This window comes from Thunnus thynnus, chromosome 16, assembly GCF_963924715.1.
Source record: "Thunnus thynnus chromosome 16, fThuThy2.1, whole genome shotgun sequence".
Taxonomy (NCBI): Eukaryota; Metazoa; Chordata; class Actinopteri; order Scombriformes; family Scombridae; genus Thunnus; species Thunnus thynnus.
The window spans coordinates 16,213,192-16,228,314 of record NC_089532.1 but is presented as its reverse complement, the minus strand read 5'-3'; the positions used below and the strand labels follow the sequence as shown (position 1 = coordinate 16,228,314).

Below are 15,123 nucleotides of genomic sequence, written 5' to 3'. Positions count from 1 at the left end.
ACGTAAATGTCTTAAAATGGGTAGGTTACGATAGTGATTTCAAACCAGCTCAGTATGACCATGGATTTAAACAATTTGCAGTAAAAAGGAATTTCAACTCAATGTGTTTTGGAAAAAAGAGAACGGCAGAGTCTCGAGAATTTGAGCAAAGGTTTGATCTGGGGACACATGAATTCTACAGATACCTGCAACTAAGAGATTATTTCAGGAAAGAAATAAAAAAGATCCCTCCATGGAAGTGAAAGGTTTGATCCAAATCATGACATATGAGGAAAGTAATGACTAATTCTAACAATATATCAAGGTTTGAACATCAATAATAAGCATTTAACTTAAAAAACAAATACTAAGATATAAGGTCCCTATCAGCTGTATGGTTCTATATCTTTGTAATTTCCCTGAAGAAAATGTGATGGGAAGCAACAGATATTGTTAATGGCAAGTCAAAAATCTATTACAAGAAATTGGAAATTTGGGAAGGTGGCCCCCTCTGCCAAAATACCAATGGCTGGTCATTGAAAACTGCAAATAAACTCATCAACAGAACTGCATCAAAGTGAATGAACTTCCTAAACTGTTTTTTCTTCCTTTTTCCCCCTTTTGATTTGTTTTACATTTATTTCCTAGGTACAATGTTGAAAATCTTTGGATAATAAAGATTTAAGTGGGGAAAAAAGAACTAAGGCATCTATTTCTGTCATTAGAAATGGTGATCTCAAATGAAGAGTCTCTTGTCCACAGTAGGCCAGATGGTTATAAATAGCAATGGTTAATAGGTTGGGAAATCCCATGGCTTCAGCTCTAGTTTTGAGCTGCTCGTGTGAATATTAGGCAGCAGCATGGCAGCTTCTATAGCTCATGTTCACATTTCCCGTTGTTTCTTCTGCTATGTGCAGTAGTCAGGCAGATATCAGGTTTGAAACAATTGTGCTTACATGCCTGACCCAACTGAACTGGACTGGTACTGCTAAGTTTGAGGCGCGGACCCAACCACAGACCTTGAAGCTACAGTATATTTTTGGTTTGTTTCATCCATTACTGACCATTTGCAATGGAACAAATTGGTTATACCACTCTTGTCTTTTTCTCTCTTCCTGCTGGACATTGCCTCTCCACTTGCAACACAACACACATGAATGCAGGTAATTGGAACAGTCAGAGAGAGAAAGATGAACATTTCTTCACAAATTACATTTAGAAATAACTAAACTCGCACCTGACCTAAACCTGAAGCTTAACAAAACAAAAAGTCTGGTTCAGCTTGGGTATTAGTGTCAGGTAACGTACAGTATATCCACTGAATATTTGGGACATTGAATTCACTTTACACTTTTATGAAACAGTTGGTTCATTCTTTAGCGGGCCCTAACCAGGATATGTGTTTTTTACAGTAACTTATTTCTGGGCCCCCGTACATAAGACTGAAAGTGATTCACTATTACTTCTACCACTATTCACTAAGTTCTGTAAATGTCTGTAGCAACAAGAGTTTTCTCTTTCATGACAGCTTCTTACTCTTTTGCTGATGTTGTTACTTTGGTTGATTATGGACAATTGTGGGGTCTTTTTCAATACACACAGATCATTTCAGTGAATGTTCACAATGTTTGTGCACATACAAAAGTAGATAGGTGTTGCCAAATTTGCAATTGCAATTGCTTGTGGTCAAAAGCTGACTATCAACCTGGAGTTTGGTATTGTAGTCGTCACAATCATCATCAGTACAGGATTCAAATTGTTCAGCATAACCCAGAAGTAATTCTGGATCTGAACAAGTGGGTGCTGTAGTCTGCCTGTCACTGACTTCAGTCAACTCTGACCTGGTGTCATCAATTTTGTCTGGTGGAGTCAGAGCTTCAGCGGACTCTGGCCTAATGACGTTGCTTTCCTCTGGTGGAGTCAGGGCTTCAGTGGACTCTGGCCTGATGACATCACTTTCTTCTAGTGAGGTCAGGGCTTCATGGGACTCTGGTCTGGTTATGTTGTTTTCATTTGGAGGGGTCATTATTTTTGTAATTAGGTGATCGATGTCAGTTAATGCATCAGACATTTCCTCGCTGTGACTTGTTTTAACTGGATCCATCTCCAATCGGAGTAGCACCTGCTGGCATTACATACAGAACATAAGGAGAAAAGTCATCTCTGAGCTCTGGAGGTTCCTCCAGAGCCAGACAGACTTCTTCTTAGTGGAACTATGGGACTTTTATGTCTGACCAGCCAACAGATGATCATACATTTTATCAGCCAATGCTCTCGAAAACCTCCTGATCTCATCACTGGACTTTTTTTTTTTTTTTTTAGTGTTTTGCTGGCACCTGTCACACATTTCTCTGTTAGGCTTAGTTTATTGAATAAGCTGTGAACATCGTTCTTGATCGTTCTTGGTCTCAAAATCTACCAGAGCCAGCTGCTTTCCCACATTGATCATTGTCAACTTGCTGTCAGCTCTAGATTCAGGCTTGGGAGAGTCTGAGGCAGCACATGGCAGAATGTCTTCCTCAGCTGTGTCAGCTTCATCTTCCAAGAGTCTCAGCTGAGTCCCATGTGAGACAAACAAGGAAGTCTACGTCTTTACACTGAAATGCGATCTTCAGTTCTGCCAACATCTTTAGGAGTTGAATTCTGGCAAACTTGGAAAACCTGCATTTACACACTATTTGATTGGTATTGAAGGCGTGCTTTGAACGAGCAGACAGGGTGGCAAAAAATGTACTCACCTTATCTTCACCTCTAATCACCTTCATCTCAAGCAAGCCATTTAAAAAGATTAATATCAGCAAAATAAGTGAAGAAATGTGAATGTTTCTTGTTGGTGACACCATTTAATTTACATGATGTAACACAAAAAGAACCAGACGAATATATAATGTGTGGAACATACAATAATTTAAGGATTTTAGGAGGACACCTAAATGTTCTGTTTGTGTTTTCAACAGCTGCCGTCACCACGACAACCATGACACATTCAGCTGAAAGTCATCAGATAACACGGTCACTGGTTAAACTGAAAAACTGGCTGGCATGCTAACCTTTCAAATTTCCCGCTCAAGCATCCCCCTTTCACGTCGTCAGGCCTGGGTCTTGAGCCCCGGTAAGCTAGTGCATTAAAACAGCATTGATGCTGATTTCTTCTGGAGAGACTAATTCCAGCATGGGCAGGCCTGGCCGCCCCAGGACTGCTCCTCTGTGTGCTGCTCCTCTGCTGTCGAGTGTGTCTGTTTGACCGACACACACACATGCAGAGCAGAGAGTGGGCATGTTTATTTGTCCTTTAGAACATAACTGCTGTGAAACAATCAGAAAATAACCTTTTATTTCTCTGATTCATGGCTTTGTTCTCACCAGCACCACTTGCTCTCTTCATTCACTCTCTAGCTCGCTGACCATCACTGCGTTAGGACGGGGAGGAGGGGCCAACTTTGAATGATGTGTGTTTACAAACACCAACCGACAAATCCTGCATAGTATACCTTTTAGAAAATAGTAAGAACAAGGACAGAATGCCATATTTAATGTGACATAAGATGGAAAATAAAACCCATTTGATATTTATTTTTATGTCAGCGTCAGTGGCGGCAATTTGAGATTATTAATTTATTTATTATATAATTAACGAACCTGTGTAGGCTACACTTATTTATCGGTGCCTAGGTCTCTGAATTGGTAACTTTTTCTGAACAAAATGACAAAAGAACAGGCTGTATTGAACTTGTTATTTTTGATATTTTTTGATATTTATGTATTCCATGTTTTTCTTACTCTCAACAAATCTCACAAAAAGATCAAAATCAACAGTGTTACTCTCAGGGAGGCACAGACAAGAGCCGCCAAAAATGTACAGCCTTTCTTGCCAAATGCAATTAGGATGCTGAATCCAGCTTCCTTTGGGATTTCACAAAAAATGTAACCCTTCTCCCATTTTATTTTATCATACTTTAATTTTTGGTGTATTTAGCCAATATAAGCTAGCCCATTTTAAATCATGCTGTTTGCTGATACAGTGTCCTGTTGACTGAAAAGTGTTCCTAATATTTTGTCTACCCCATTAACATACGTGCATGAGGGAGGCAAAATATTAGGCACACTTTTCATTATGCACTCCAGTAAACCAGCACCACCCACTACATCTTCAATAATAAACATAAAATATTATTATTACCTTTCCGACAATGTCAACAAAAACTGAAAATGTATTTTGTAAAAGTAGAATTTATGGCAGAGCTGCTGTATTGGATTGCATTAGATTGCATTAGATTGTTCCTAATAAAGTGCTCGGTGAGTGTATTGTGGAATACAATGCACTCATTCTTGGCACCAGTCTGCAACTGGACTGAGATCGCCACACCCTCAACTGCACCTCTCATGCCACCGTGGTGCACAGTGAGTCATCAAGTTACCAGAGGAATGTCCAGAGATGTGCAAAATAATATGATGCTGATATTGGCCAGTAATATCACATTGATGTAGACCAACTGAATAATAAAAAAAACATGTAAATGGAAAGTTTGGCTGTTTACAGGTAAAATGACTGATTACACAGTTTGTAGAATATGGTTGTTTTAAGTTATTTTACCTGACTGCCAGTCTTACACTTAATAAAATATATGCTTGTAATATATTTGTATGTACTTTTTTCAGTTATGTCATTAGCTTACAGAGATGTAATTTGACAGTCACCACTAAACATTATTTGAAAATTGTTCTATTGTATAGCAGTCTCCTGCATGTAAGATTTCTATTGTTTCTTCTCAGAGTTCATCTCATTGCAGCACAAACAAGGTGGAATTAAAGAGCCTGATATAAACACATAACTGAGCAAAGAACACAGACCAAGACACTGACACTATATTCATATTTTTTAAGTGTATTAAAGCTTCATCTGTAGAGTTTCTATAAATAAAAAATAGATATAGAAGTCAATTACTAAATGTGTACTCTGGCTTTAAATCTTGGCTTCATAGTAGGCCTATAGTAATAACTTAGTATACTCCTGTTACAATGAATGACAAAAGTATAAACATCAGTATAGCTGAATGAATAAGGGCCTGCAGTATACATATTAGTGCATAACTGAATGGATAGTTCAATCAGTTTCTATCACAATTAATAATTTAATAATACAAATATTTAATCTTTCAAACATCAGTCATTGATATACAACACTCAAAATAACTTTACAAGTCATTAAAATCCATTTTTTTGTCCGTAAATCCTGATGTTCTCTATGAAAGAGGCACTGAAAGAGGTTTTCCTCACTGTAATAATTCAAATGTGGCTTTCATCAAAATCCACAGTGTCCACAAAAAAAAAGTGCAAAAATGCATTTAAGGGTTCACCTGAAGTTGAGCTGCGGTGGAAGTATAGTGACAAAAAGAGGGACTTCAGCATTAAAAAGACTGTAATATTGAAAGATATCTACTTGATTTGACTAATTTGGACGGCTGATGCTTCATATTATGTTCATATATACTTTTAAATACATTTTTACACAGAAAGAGGACTGTGGATTTTGTCCCCCATCACTTACATTGTAAGTGCATTATGAAGGGATCTTCTGATGGTCAGTATGAAGAAGAGGAATGATTATGGCAAGAAAAGTGTTCAAAACAATGGTCAGAGTTCATTTGGGCACCTCCTGGGCGTCCTTTAACCATACCCGATTTGGGATACACGTGAGTGGGATCAGATAACTGATGGTTCAGTCTGTTGGTGGGAATTTGTTGACTCTGGGAAATATAAAGATTATCACCAGACTTACCCAGTAATAGAAACTTGAGAAAGATAAATGTCTAACTGGAGGGAGTGGGTGCCACGCCTACGCTACAGCGCCCACAGCGTGTGAGAGCAGGGGGAGTGATTGGATAAACATCGCCATGGCAACGCGATGACGTCTTCTCCCTTGCTCTAATTGGAGGAAACCCCGTGGCCCCTCCATCAGCTGCAGTGTACCGGTCTGTCAAACTACCCCTATAAAAGGCCCGCCTCTTTCCCCCCGCGCTAAACAATTACTGGCTTACACCGCTAAATCTGCCTGTCGATCAAATGAGATAACGCTTTACGATTGGAAGGTGGACTACCAGATGAACCGCCCTATTTTAGCAGTTGGGTTTTCGCTGCTGCTGCTGCCGTTCTTTGCCTTTCTGACCAATCTCTCAAATCGGATCAATTTGTGGAGCAATCTTGGACCTCAGTAGGTCAGAAACGATGAGTATTTTATTCCTTTTTCCTCTTTAATGATATTTTCGCTGGTTAATTGCTAAATTGACAAAATGTGGCTGGTTTAGGGTTTTTTTGTATGAGTATCGCTTAGGTGACATTTTTTTATTGAAAGGAGTGGCCCGTGTAGCTAAGGCTAGCTAGCTTTTTTTTGCTAACTTGATAGCTAGCTGCAGAAGACAGCTTTGTGGCGGGTTACGGTGCCAGCAGATCACTACTCCCGATGCTGGCAGCCAAACTCAACTTCAGATCAATCACGATAGGAGTTTGTTCGTTGCGCTATACTTGCAAGTGATGAGACATCCTCTAACGGTGGTCAAAGTTAATTTAGTAGCTTAAAGTAAATGCGGCTGGAAAGCTATTTTAATGCTCGCTGTTGCTTAGATAGGGCCATTTGCAGTCAGCTTCCTTCCACACCAGGCGGGTGCATGCGCTTCTATATCACCGTGATGATCGGCAGGTTATTTTGCTCTACAGCTTTATATTTTATCTTAACCTACTAATTTTAAACATCTTCCTTTTCGCAGCTCGAAGCGTTACTGTGGGGAATAACATCGCCGAGCCCCCTTGCTACACCCATTCTTCAACTTAACAGTCCTTGACTGTCATACCCTTTTCCCCCCGGATTTCTGATTTATCAGTCCCCCCCTCCCCCACAAAATATATATATATACACATATATATATATATATATATATATATACACACATACATATATATAAACTATGGATAGAACGGATCTTATCCAGAAGGCCAAGCTGGCAGAGCAGGCTGAGCGCTACGATGACATGGCAGAGTGCATGAAGGAGGTCACGGAGAAGGGAGGCGAGCTGTCAAACGAGGAGAGGAACCTGCTGTCCGTCGCCTACAAAAACGTGGTCGGGGCGAGGCGGTCCGCATGGAGGGTGATGTCCAGCATCGGGCTAAAGACCGAGGGTTGCGAGAAGAAGCAGCAGATGGTCAAGGAGTATCGGGAGAAAGTGGAGAAGGAGCTGCAGGATATCTGCAACAACGTTTTGGTACAGTGACAGATTTTTTTACCTAGGTTTTTTTTAAAAACCCAGCTGCATGGATCCATGTTACGTGTGTGTGTGTGTGTGTAAGCTGAGCAATATTGCTTCACTACATCATTATCATTTAACCAAGTTCAGTCAGTGATGCATATAGCTGCAATATGGTTTCATTAATCCACCCCCCTCCCCTCCCCAGACTGCTGTTCTTAAGGCAGATGTGAAGGGATGGAAGTGTGTGTGTGTTCTTTTGTATTGTGCGTAATGTCTAGTCTAATACACTCAAAATTGGTAGAAGAATCCACATTTTCTCCACTTAAAGGTGAACTTGTCCGCATTGAATCTCCCGCAGCTGTCAGTTTTCACAAAATTTATAGTGACACACGTGATTATTTTAGTCCAATAATGTGTGTGTGTGTGTGTGTGTGTGTGTGTGTGTGTGTGTGTGTCAAATGGCATCTCCCCTGTTTCCTGTGAGCTCCTCTGTTGTATTAATATGGCCTCCAAAGCCAGAGAGGACAAGGAAGTATTATGTAGTCCTCCCACTGTTCCTGCCTTTTGGGAATCTGGATTTAGAACAATGGGCTTGAAACGCAGTGAGGGCGTGAACTGACAAAAGGTCACAGTGACTGCTACACCATCAAGGTGTGTCTGAACGGGTGGAGAGAGAGAAATCTGGACACACACACAGGAAAGACGCCGTACACTCTGAATTCAGTAAAGCTGCGCTATATGTCCACGCAGTCCCATCTGGCAGATAGAAGCCTAATGTGGGTAGCCAAGTGCAAGAACTTACATGCATAAACGACTCATACTCTCCCTAAAGCCCAGTTTGCACAGATCTTCTTCTAAAATGACTCATGCAGAGCCACCTATTGAAACCAATGAGAATGCGCTTGACTGTTGAGACAGTAGATGCACTTTCAGGCATTACACTCCACATTTCAAGCTCAGCTTTACTGGAATACTGTGGGGGGTATGCTTTCACCTCTTGTTTAATCTAGTGCAACAGCAGGGATTGGTGCTTTACATTATTTCTAGCCTGCCTTGATAATGGATTAGAGGAGATCTGGGTGGAAGCTTAGCTGTAAGATTGAGATAATTTCCCCGAGCTGCGGTCTTTAAAATGTACCGAAAAGCTGCAGGGGCTATTAATTTTCAACTAGCTTCCCATGAGTGTTCCTGAGACTGTGCGCTTGCACGGTCGTGACTCAGCCTTCAGTCTCTCTTGAGTGTGAGTGTTGACAGAGGGTTTGTCAGTAAAGGAGGGTGTGTCGGTCTTCATGCCTTAACTTGTCTGCAGAAGGCTGACAGGTTAGTATGCACCCACAAAGCCAGAAGTGCAGAGACCGCAGTAGACGAGTATGCTGCTTGCGTGCCCCTCTATCTTGATTTCCGATTGTGAAACCAGAGGCACTTGCATCTCAGCTGAAAGCAGGTCTCACGGTTGGGAGGCAGCAGAGGCTTGAAGATGTTTTGGTTCTGCACAGGATGTGAATGTAGGGCTTGTAGACAGACAGGGTGCCATTTTAGCAGATTGAGGTTATTCACTCTTCATGACATGACACTGTAGACACACTGTACCTTGACACCTGAATCTTCAGAACAAATGATATGCTATAAAAATGTGGATCAGTTTCTCTCATCTGGATTTCCAGAGTAGACTTGTCTGGTATTGTGGTGGACATATGGGCTTTTCAAAGTCTTGTCTCAGTAGTCATGGAGACTGCCTTATGTTTTTCATGTCCAGTCATTAATTTGTCTGATTTTTCACATTTGCTGAGTTATAAAAAGAAGCAAAAACCACCTCAAACCTGACCCCACAGCTGATTGTAGTGTTACTAACTGAATTGAATTGATAATGAAGGATCAGTCAAAGCTTGAAAAAATAAAAATAAAAATAAAAAATAAAATATATATATCAATGCCTGTTAGACATGTGAAGGCACCCAGACACATAACCAGTCAGGCATTCATCCAGCAACACTGTTGTGCGCTTTCTTGTGAGCACTGGTGACTGAAATTAGAGCTTTGTGTGAAAGCACCGAGAGCGAGGCAACTCCTCTTCTGTCTATTGTGCAGAGCATGCAGTGAAAGAGGAATGCTTAGCACTTGAGACATGCGCATGTTTCGGCTGAGCCAATCTTTGTGTCAGTAAATGACTGGGGAGGGGCTGCTGCGATGGGTTTGGCTCAGACTAAACCAGCTTCTTTCTGCTAAGGATTGGAAAGGGAAAACTTCTTTTTTTTATCATTAAAAAAAAAAAAAATTAATTAAATTCTGCAAGTTAAAGGCAAAGAGGATGTTTATATCCACTCCTCTGTCATGACTGTCATTAGGTTTAAGGTGTTGGCAAGCATTCTAAGTGAAAGCATTAATCTGCTCTCTAAATCTGTTAATTTGAGCATAAACCACGGTTTCACTGACACAGATTAGCCCCAGTAATCTTCTCACGTCCATTGAAAGACCCATAACATAGCCTAGCGTGCAAACACAGGATGTCATTTGTAACATGTTTTATATTTTTGCTACATTACTACAGGTTTGATTTCTATTTTCTTGAAATCCTTTTACTTTGAAGCCTCTTATTTGAGTTTTTCTAGAGAATAGTCTCAAACAGCTGCAGTATGTCTTCTGAGTGGGCAAGCACAGATTGAATCTTAAAGTTTTAAAGTCTTTCATTCTGCTGTTCTGCTGTGTTTTTCATAATTAAATTTAAAAAAAATTCAAGATGATCCAATTTAAAAAGGAGCAGGTAGTTCCTCTCCAGCAGTAAATTCATAATCAAACATCTTCGCTCAAGTACCACATTTTTTATCTAATTTCTGCACGATATAGACTTGCCAGCCAAAGATAGAGCTGCCTTTTGTTTTCTTAAATATACACAGACATGCTGCAAGCATGGTCCTTTTTTTAGCTCTGTGGTTTCAAGTAATAATTGGGAGTATGATGCATACAAGCAGCAGTGGTGTCTGATAATGGAACATTTGTGAGCACATCTCAGTTGAGAGTGAAATAATGATACCAAGTCTGTCAAAATCAGCAATAAGCAATAAGGCTGGTGTCAGCAATAAGACCTCAAACTTTGGCATACAGTGCTGATTGTGGAATCTGGGGCAGAAGACAGCTGGGGACACAGCAGAGGCCTGGCCTGATTGTGGATGGTTTGAGCTGAAACTGACATGGAGCAAAATGTTTTTTTTTTTTTCTTCTATAAATGACACTAGATAAGCACATGCACTTGACTCCTGCTGGAGCAGAACTGTGCTCATTAATAATTGAGCTGAGCAGCTATTAAGAGCAAAGGGAGCAGTGCACTCTGGTGGATGGAGGCTAATGGGACACCTGTGATGGGTGAGGCCCACCTATGTTTAGTGTTGTACCATCTCACACCTTAAATGTGTGCCCAATGTAGCATAGTTAGTGACTGTCTATTCTGTGAATATGACTATAATTTAACTGTAAATATAATGAGATTTGGCTCCTGATCTGTCAGTCGGTTTAATTGATTAAGGATATTCATAATATTTGATCTGTGCTTCTAATTAAATTGATATGACTTTTTTTTTCTCCTCACAGAAACTGCTGGATAATTTTTTGATTGGAAACTCCACAAATCCCGAGAGCAAAGTCTTCTATCTAAAGATGAAGGGCGACTACTATAGATACCTTGCTGAAGTTGCCTCTGGAGACGACAAAACAAGTGAGTTTTTCCTGTTGTAATCTTTTTCATTTAGAAAGGTGTTTTTCTTTATCTTTAAAGTGTCCAGTTATCTTTTTTTTTAATTGAATGTACAAGCTTAAGTATGCATCTTTGTGTCTTTTTGAAACTGGGCTACTTCACACTGCAAATAGGAATGTGTCAGATTTTGTCTCACTAAGAGCTGGAAATGACGTCAAGCAGGTCGGTGAGTCACAGTCGTATGACCACAGGGCTCCACCTTAATAGGAGGGCAAAACAGGAGTGTGTGGCAGCTCACTGACAGGGCCTGCAGCTTTCCCACAGGGAAAAATGTAAAGTGACTGAATATTTCCCCACCTGCCATCGCTGTTCTCCAGTCAGCATTGTGTGATCCAGATTGATCGACTTATTTCAAAGTATACTGAAATTGATCAGTTATCTGGGCAGGTTTGGTAATGCTAATATTAGTTGTGAGCCGTTATTCAAGAATACTTGAAGTTGATATCTACAGTGCTCTTGTTCCCAAAAACTCGTCAAGTATCACCACCGCCTTTGTCGACTGGTTGTCATTTTGCTACTTTGATTCCACGTGTCCCAGTATTACATGTAAATGTCCCTTCAGATAGTCTCAAAAAATCACTGACTTTAGATTCTCATATGTGATGATTTAAAGGCTTTTCGTTGTTAAACATGATAGTAAATTGAATATCTTTGGTTTGGTATTTATAAAGGATTGTTTTTGACATTAAGAAAAATATAGAATATCACCAGTGTCGTGGTTTAAATGAGTCGTTTTGGGAAATTTGCTCATTTGCCCTTGCTCTTGCCAAGAGTTACATTTAGAAGATTGATACAACTCTCACGTTTGAACAGTAAATATGAAGCTGGAGCTGGCAGCTGGTTTGGTTAGCTTAGCACAAAGAAAATAGTAAAACAGCAAAAATAGTTTGCCTGGCTCTGTCCAAAATTAACTGAATTCATCTACCAGCACCTCTAAAGCTCAATATAAATATGTCTTGTTTGTTTAGTCCATACAAAAAACAGTGTTGAAACAACAATTTACTGGGGGTTATGTGCCTGACTATTTCTTGGCCAGACCTGAAGTCTCCGCTGTGTGGCACATAATTCTCCCTAAAACCACAATATGTCATTTTTGTTTGGCCAAACTATTGCTTAAAGGTTGTGTTTGTCACAGTGAGTCAGTTTTATTTGTGAAGCTTTGACTAGAAGCTTCTTTAATTTTGAAAGACTAAGTTAGTATCTAAGATGCCATGTTCTGACATATTTTGTGTGTGTGTGTGTGTGTGTTAAGAGGTTTAAATTGATTTAGCTGGAATTGGACTTGTATGTCAACCTTGATTATATACATGCATGTATTGACCATTATATTCTGTGTGATTCCTTTCTCTTTACCCAGAGACCATTGAAAACTCACAGCAAGCATACCAGGAAGCATTTGACATCAGCAAGACTGAGATGGACCCCACACATCCCATCCGCTTAGGCTTGGCACTTAACTTCTCTGTCTTCTTCTATGAGATCCTCAACTCCCCAGAAAAAGCCTGTGAATTGGCTAAAAAGGTTTGCAGACTTTCTCACACACACACACACACACAGTCTGTCACTTTACCTCGGTGTCCACATTTGTACTTTGTTCAAGGTGTTGACGTTCTCCTTTTCGCTCGCAGGCGTTCGACGAGGCCATCGCAGAGCTCGACCAGCTAAATGAGGAGTCCTACAAAGACAGCACTCTTATCATGCAGCTCCTCAGAGACAACCTGACAGTGAGTGTCGCAGTCTAACAGTAGCATCTAAAAATGTCTAAAGGCGAAAGTGTTTAAACCTGTTCCTAATGGCCAAAAGCTTGCTGTTGTAGAGAGGGATGAGACACCATTAACCTCAAAAATGGAGACATTTTTTTTCTCTAACATTCTTAAGAGTTTCCAAAAATGGTGAAGGAGTTTGGATATCTGACAAAACCACTGTATCTTAAACAAATGTGTGTTTGTCTATTTCTCCTCAGTTATGGACATCAGACAACGCCGCTGAGGAGGGAGACGGCGGAGAGGCAGGAGAAGGCGGCGAGACTGAGAACTAAATACAAGCCCTCAGTGTTGGGGTCATCTCCAAAAATGACAAAAGGAAAAAAAAACTTTTTACACATCCTTCATTCCTTATTGCTCCACTCAAACATTGTACCAATGAAACCCATTGTTGAAAAAGAGTCGTGTAAGGAAATAAAATGAAAAAAAAAGAAAAATCATTCTTTTCACAACGCAGATTCGGACAACAACCCGTGAAAAGAGAAAACCCTCCATTCCTTTGGTTTGTGTTCGTCCTGGCCTTTCCATTTGTGCAGTTTCAGCTGTAGAAAAAGTATTGATAGCTTGACATGGTATTAAACTCCTAGATCAATTGGCAGAAAAGTCCCAACGTCGGAACAACTGGAAGTTCATCAAGAAAGAAGGTTTGGATTGTTTTCCAATAAAGAAATGTTAGATATAAGAACTAGTTTCCCTCCCCCCCCATACTTTTTTAGTGTGTCTGTCTCAACACAGTAATGTGGTACGGTTACAGCAGCTGAAATCCAACTTCAAACATAGAATATTCATTCTGCAGGGAAAGCCAGTGTACCTGCTGGCATCAAATACTATAATACAGCCAAGTAGTGCCCCATGGTTAAATCCTCACTTTCTGCCCTGGTTATGATGCCACTCTTTCACTGAAGCATGCCTGTTTGGGGGTGGGAGGGGGGGATTGTGGGGCTTGTCTGACCAAACGCAGGGACCTTTTTAATGGGAAGAAGACAATTCTGTCATGCATGTCTCTTGAGATATTACACTGGAATGGGAACAATGCTGTAACACACACACAAGTGTCGAGTTAAATAATTTTCAATGCAGGTTTGTACACATCCTAAAAGAGGGTGATTTGTTAGTCTGTCCAGTGATTGTCATTAGAGATTTGGACCACTATTGTTTTGCTATTCATTCAATTGTAGTCCCCAAAAGCCTTGTGGAACCGTTTGAATCCCTATGTATCAGCTATGTTAACATGAATAAAACATTTTATAAACCAAGTTCAATTTGCTGCAATTTGTATTTCACTCCACTTCTTCACTTTAGATTAAGACCAAACATATTTACAGTTTATAAAATGTGAGTAACATATTAAACTACCTGTAGTTGCTCTCAAACATTTTTCTTTTAGCAATATACATTTTTATTTTCCATTTGCCATCAAACTAGATACTATAAGCAATGCCGTCCACATATGTCATCACCCCCCCACCCTAGGACACAAACATAATAACATAAAAACAAATTAAATTATATGCAATGAGCCAAAATGATATCTTTACCAAAAGTCCATTAAACAATTTCTTTTTATAACAAAACATTTACTCTTCGTATTTTCCAAATATGAAATAAAAGGTGACAAAAAAATCACAAAGTATGTCAAGTTTTGTTTTCCAATGACAAATTCTCTAAGGGAAGAAAAGAAAATCTCATGAAAACGAATTTTAAATCAGAGCTACTCATGCTCAACAGAAATTAATTGTTTGCAGGAAAAAGAAATCCATTGTTCATATAGTAGTTTTGTTTTTTCTCCTCAGCAAGCAAACAAAGAAATCATGGCAATAGAAAATACTAAATAAAAAATGCGTAGAATAAACCAAGAAAATTTCTTAGGTTCTGAGTACTGCTTCCACCACTTTTTTAAATTGAAACTCTATTAATCATAAGACATTTCCATTTTATCACAGTCCAAATGTTAACCATTGTTAATTGAAATTATAATGAAGTCTTGTAACAGGAAATACAAAACAGATGGATAAGGACATTGACAAAATTAAATTATAATAAAGTTCAATAAATATATATATATTAAAATGAAATAAAGCAGTTATATGTGTTTTAAATCATAAGTTATTAAAAAAATAACCACAATAATGGATTGTACACATACTTCTTCCACCACTGTTATAAACTCCCAGTGGGTGTGTTGCATCAGTCCCTCACTCACTTTTTCCAAGTATGCTAAAAGGGGATGTTAACATCCTGAAGCTGTGCCTTGTTTATTTTGGCATTGTTACTATACAAACAGACTCTGGCAAGAGGTCTCTAAACTTATTAATGTTACATTTATGGCTGATTTTGCTTCATTGTATAAACATGTACTGTTTGGGGTTTTAAGTTACAACAGAAACTTGTA

At 39.4% G+C, this 15,123-nt stretch overlaps 1 protein-coding gene across 1 annotated transcript; it reads left to right on the top strand.

Annotated features, from left to right (window-relative positions):
* The first annotated feature begins 6,058 nt into the window (after positions 1-6,058).
* On the top strand, positions 6,059-13,987 carry LOC137200391 (14-3-3 protein beta/alpha-1-like). Its single transcript, XM_067615167.1, has 6 exons — positions 6,059-6,194; positions 6,744-7,235; positions 10,806-10,929; positions 12,326-12,489; positions 12,597-12,692; positions 12,932-13,987. Exons 2-6 carry the CDS (start codon positions 6,942-6,944, stop codon positions 13,004-13,006), a joined length of 753 nt encoding a protein of 250 aa, XP_067471268.1. The 5' UTR covers positions 6,059-6,194; positions 6,744-6,941; the 3' UTR covers positions 13,007-13,987.
* Positions 13,988-15,123: the final 1,136 nt, after the last annotated feature.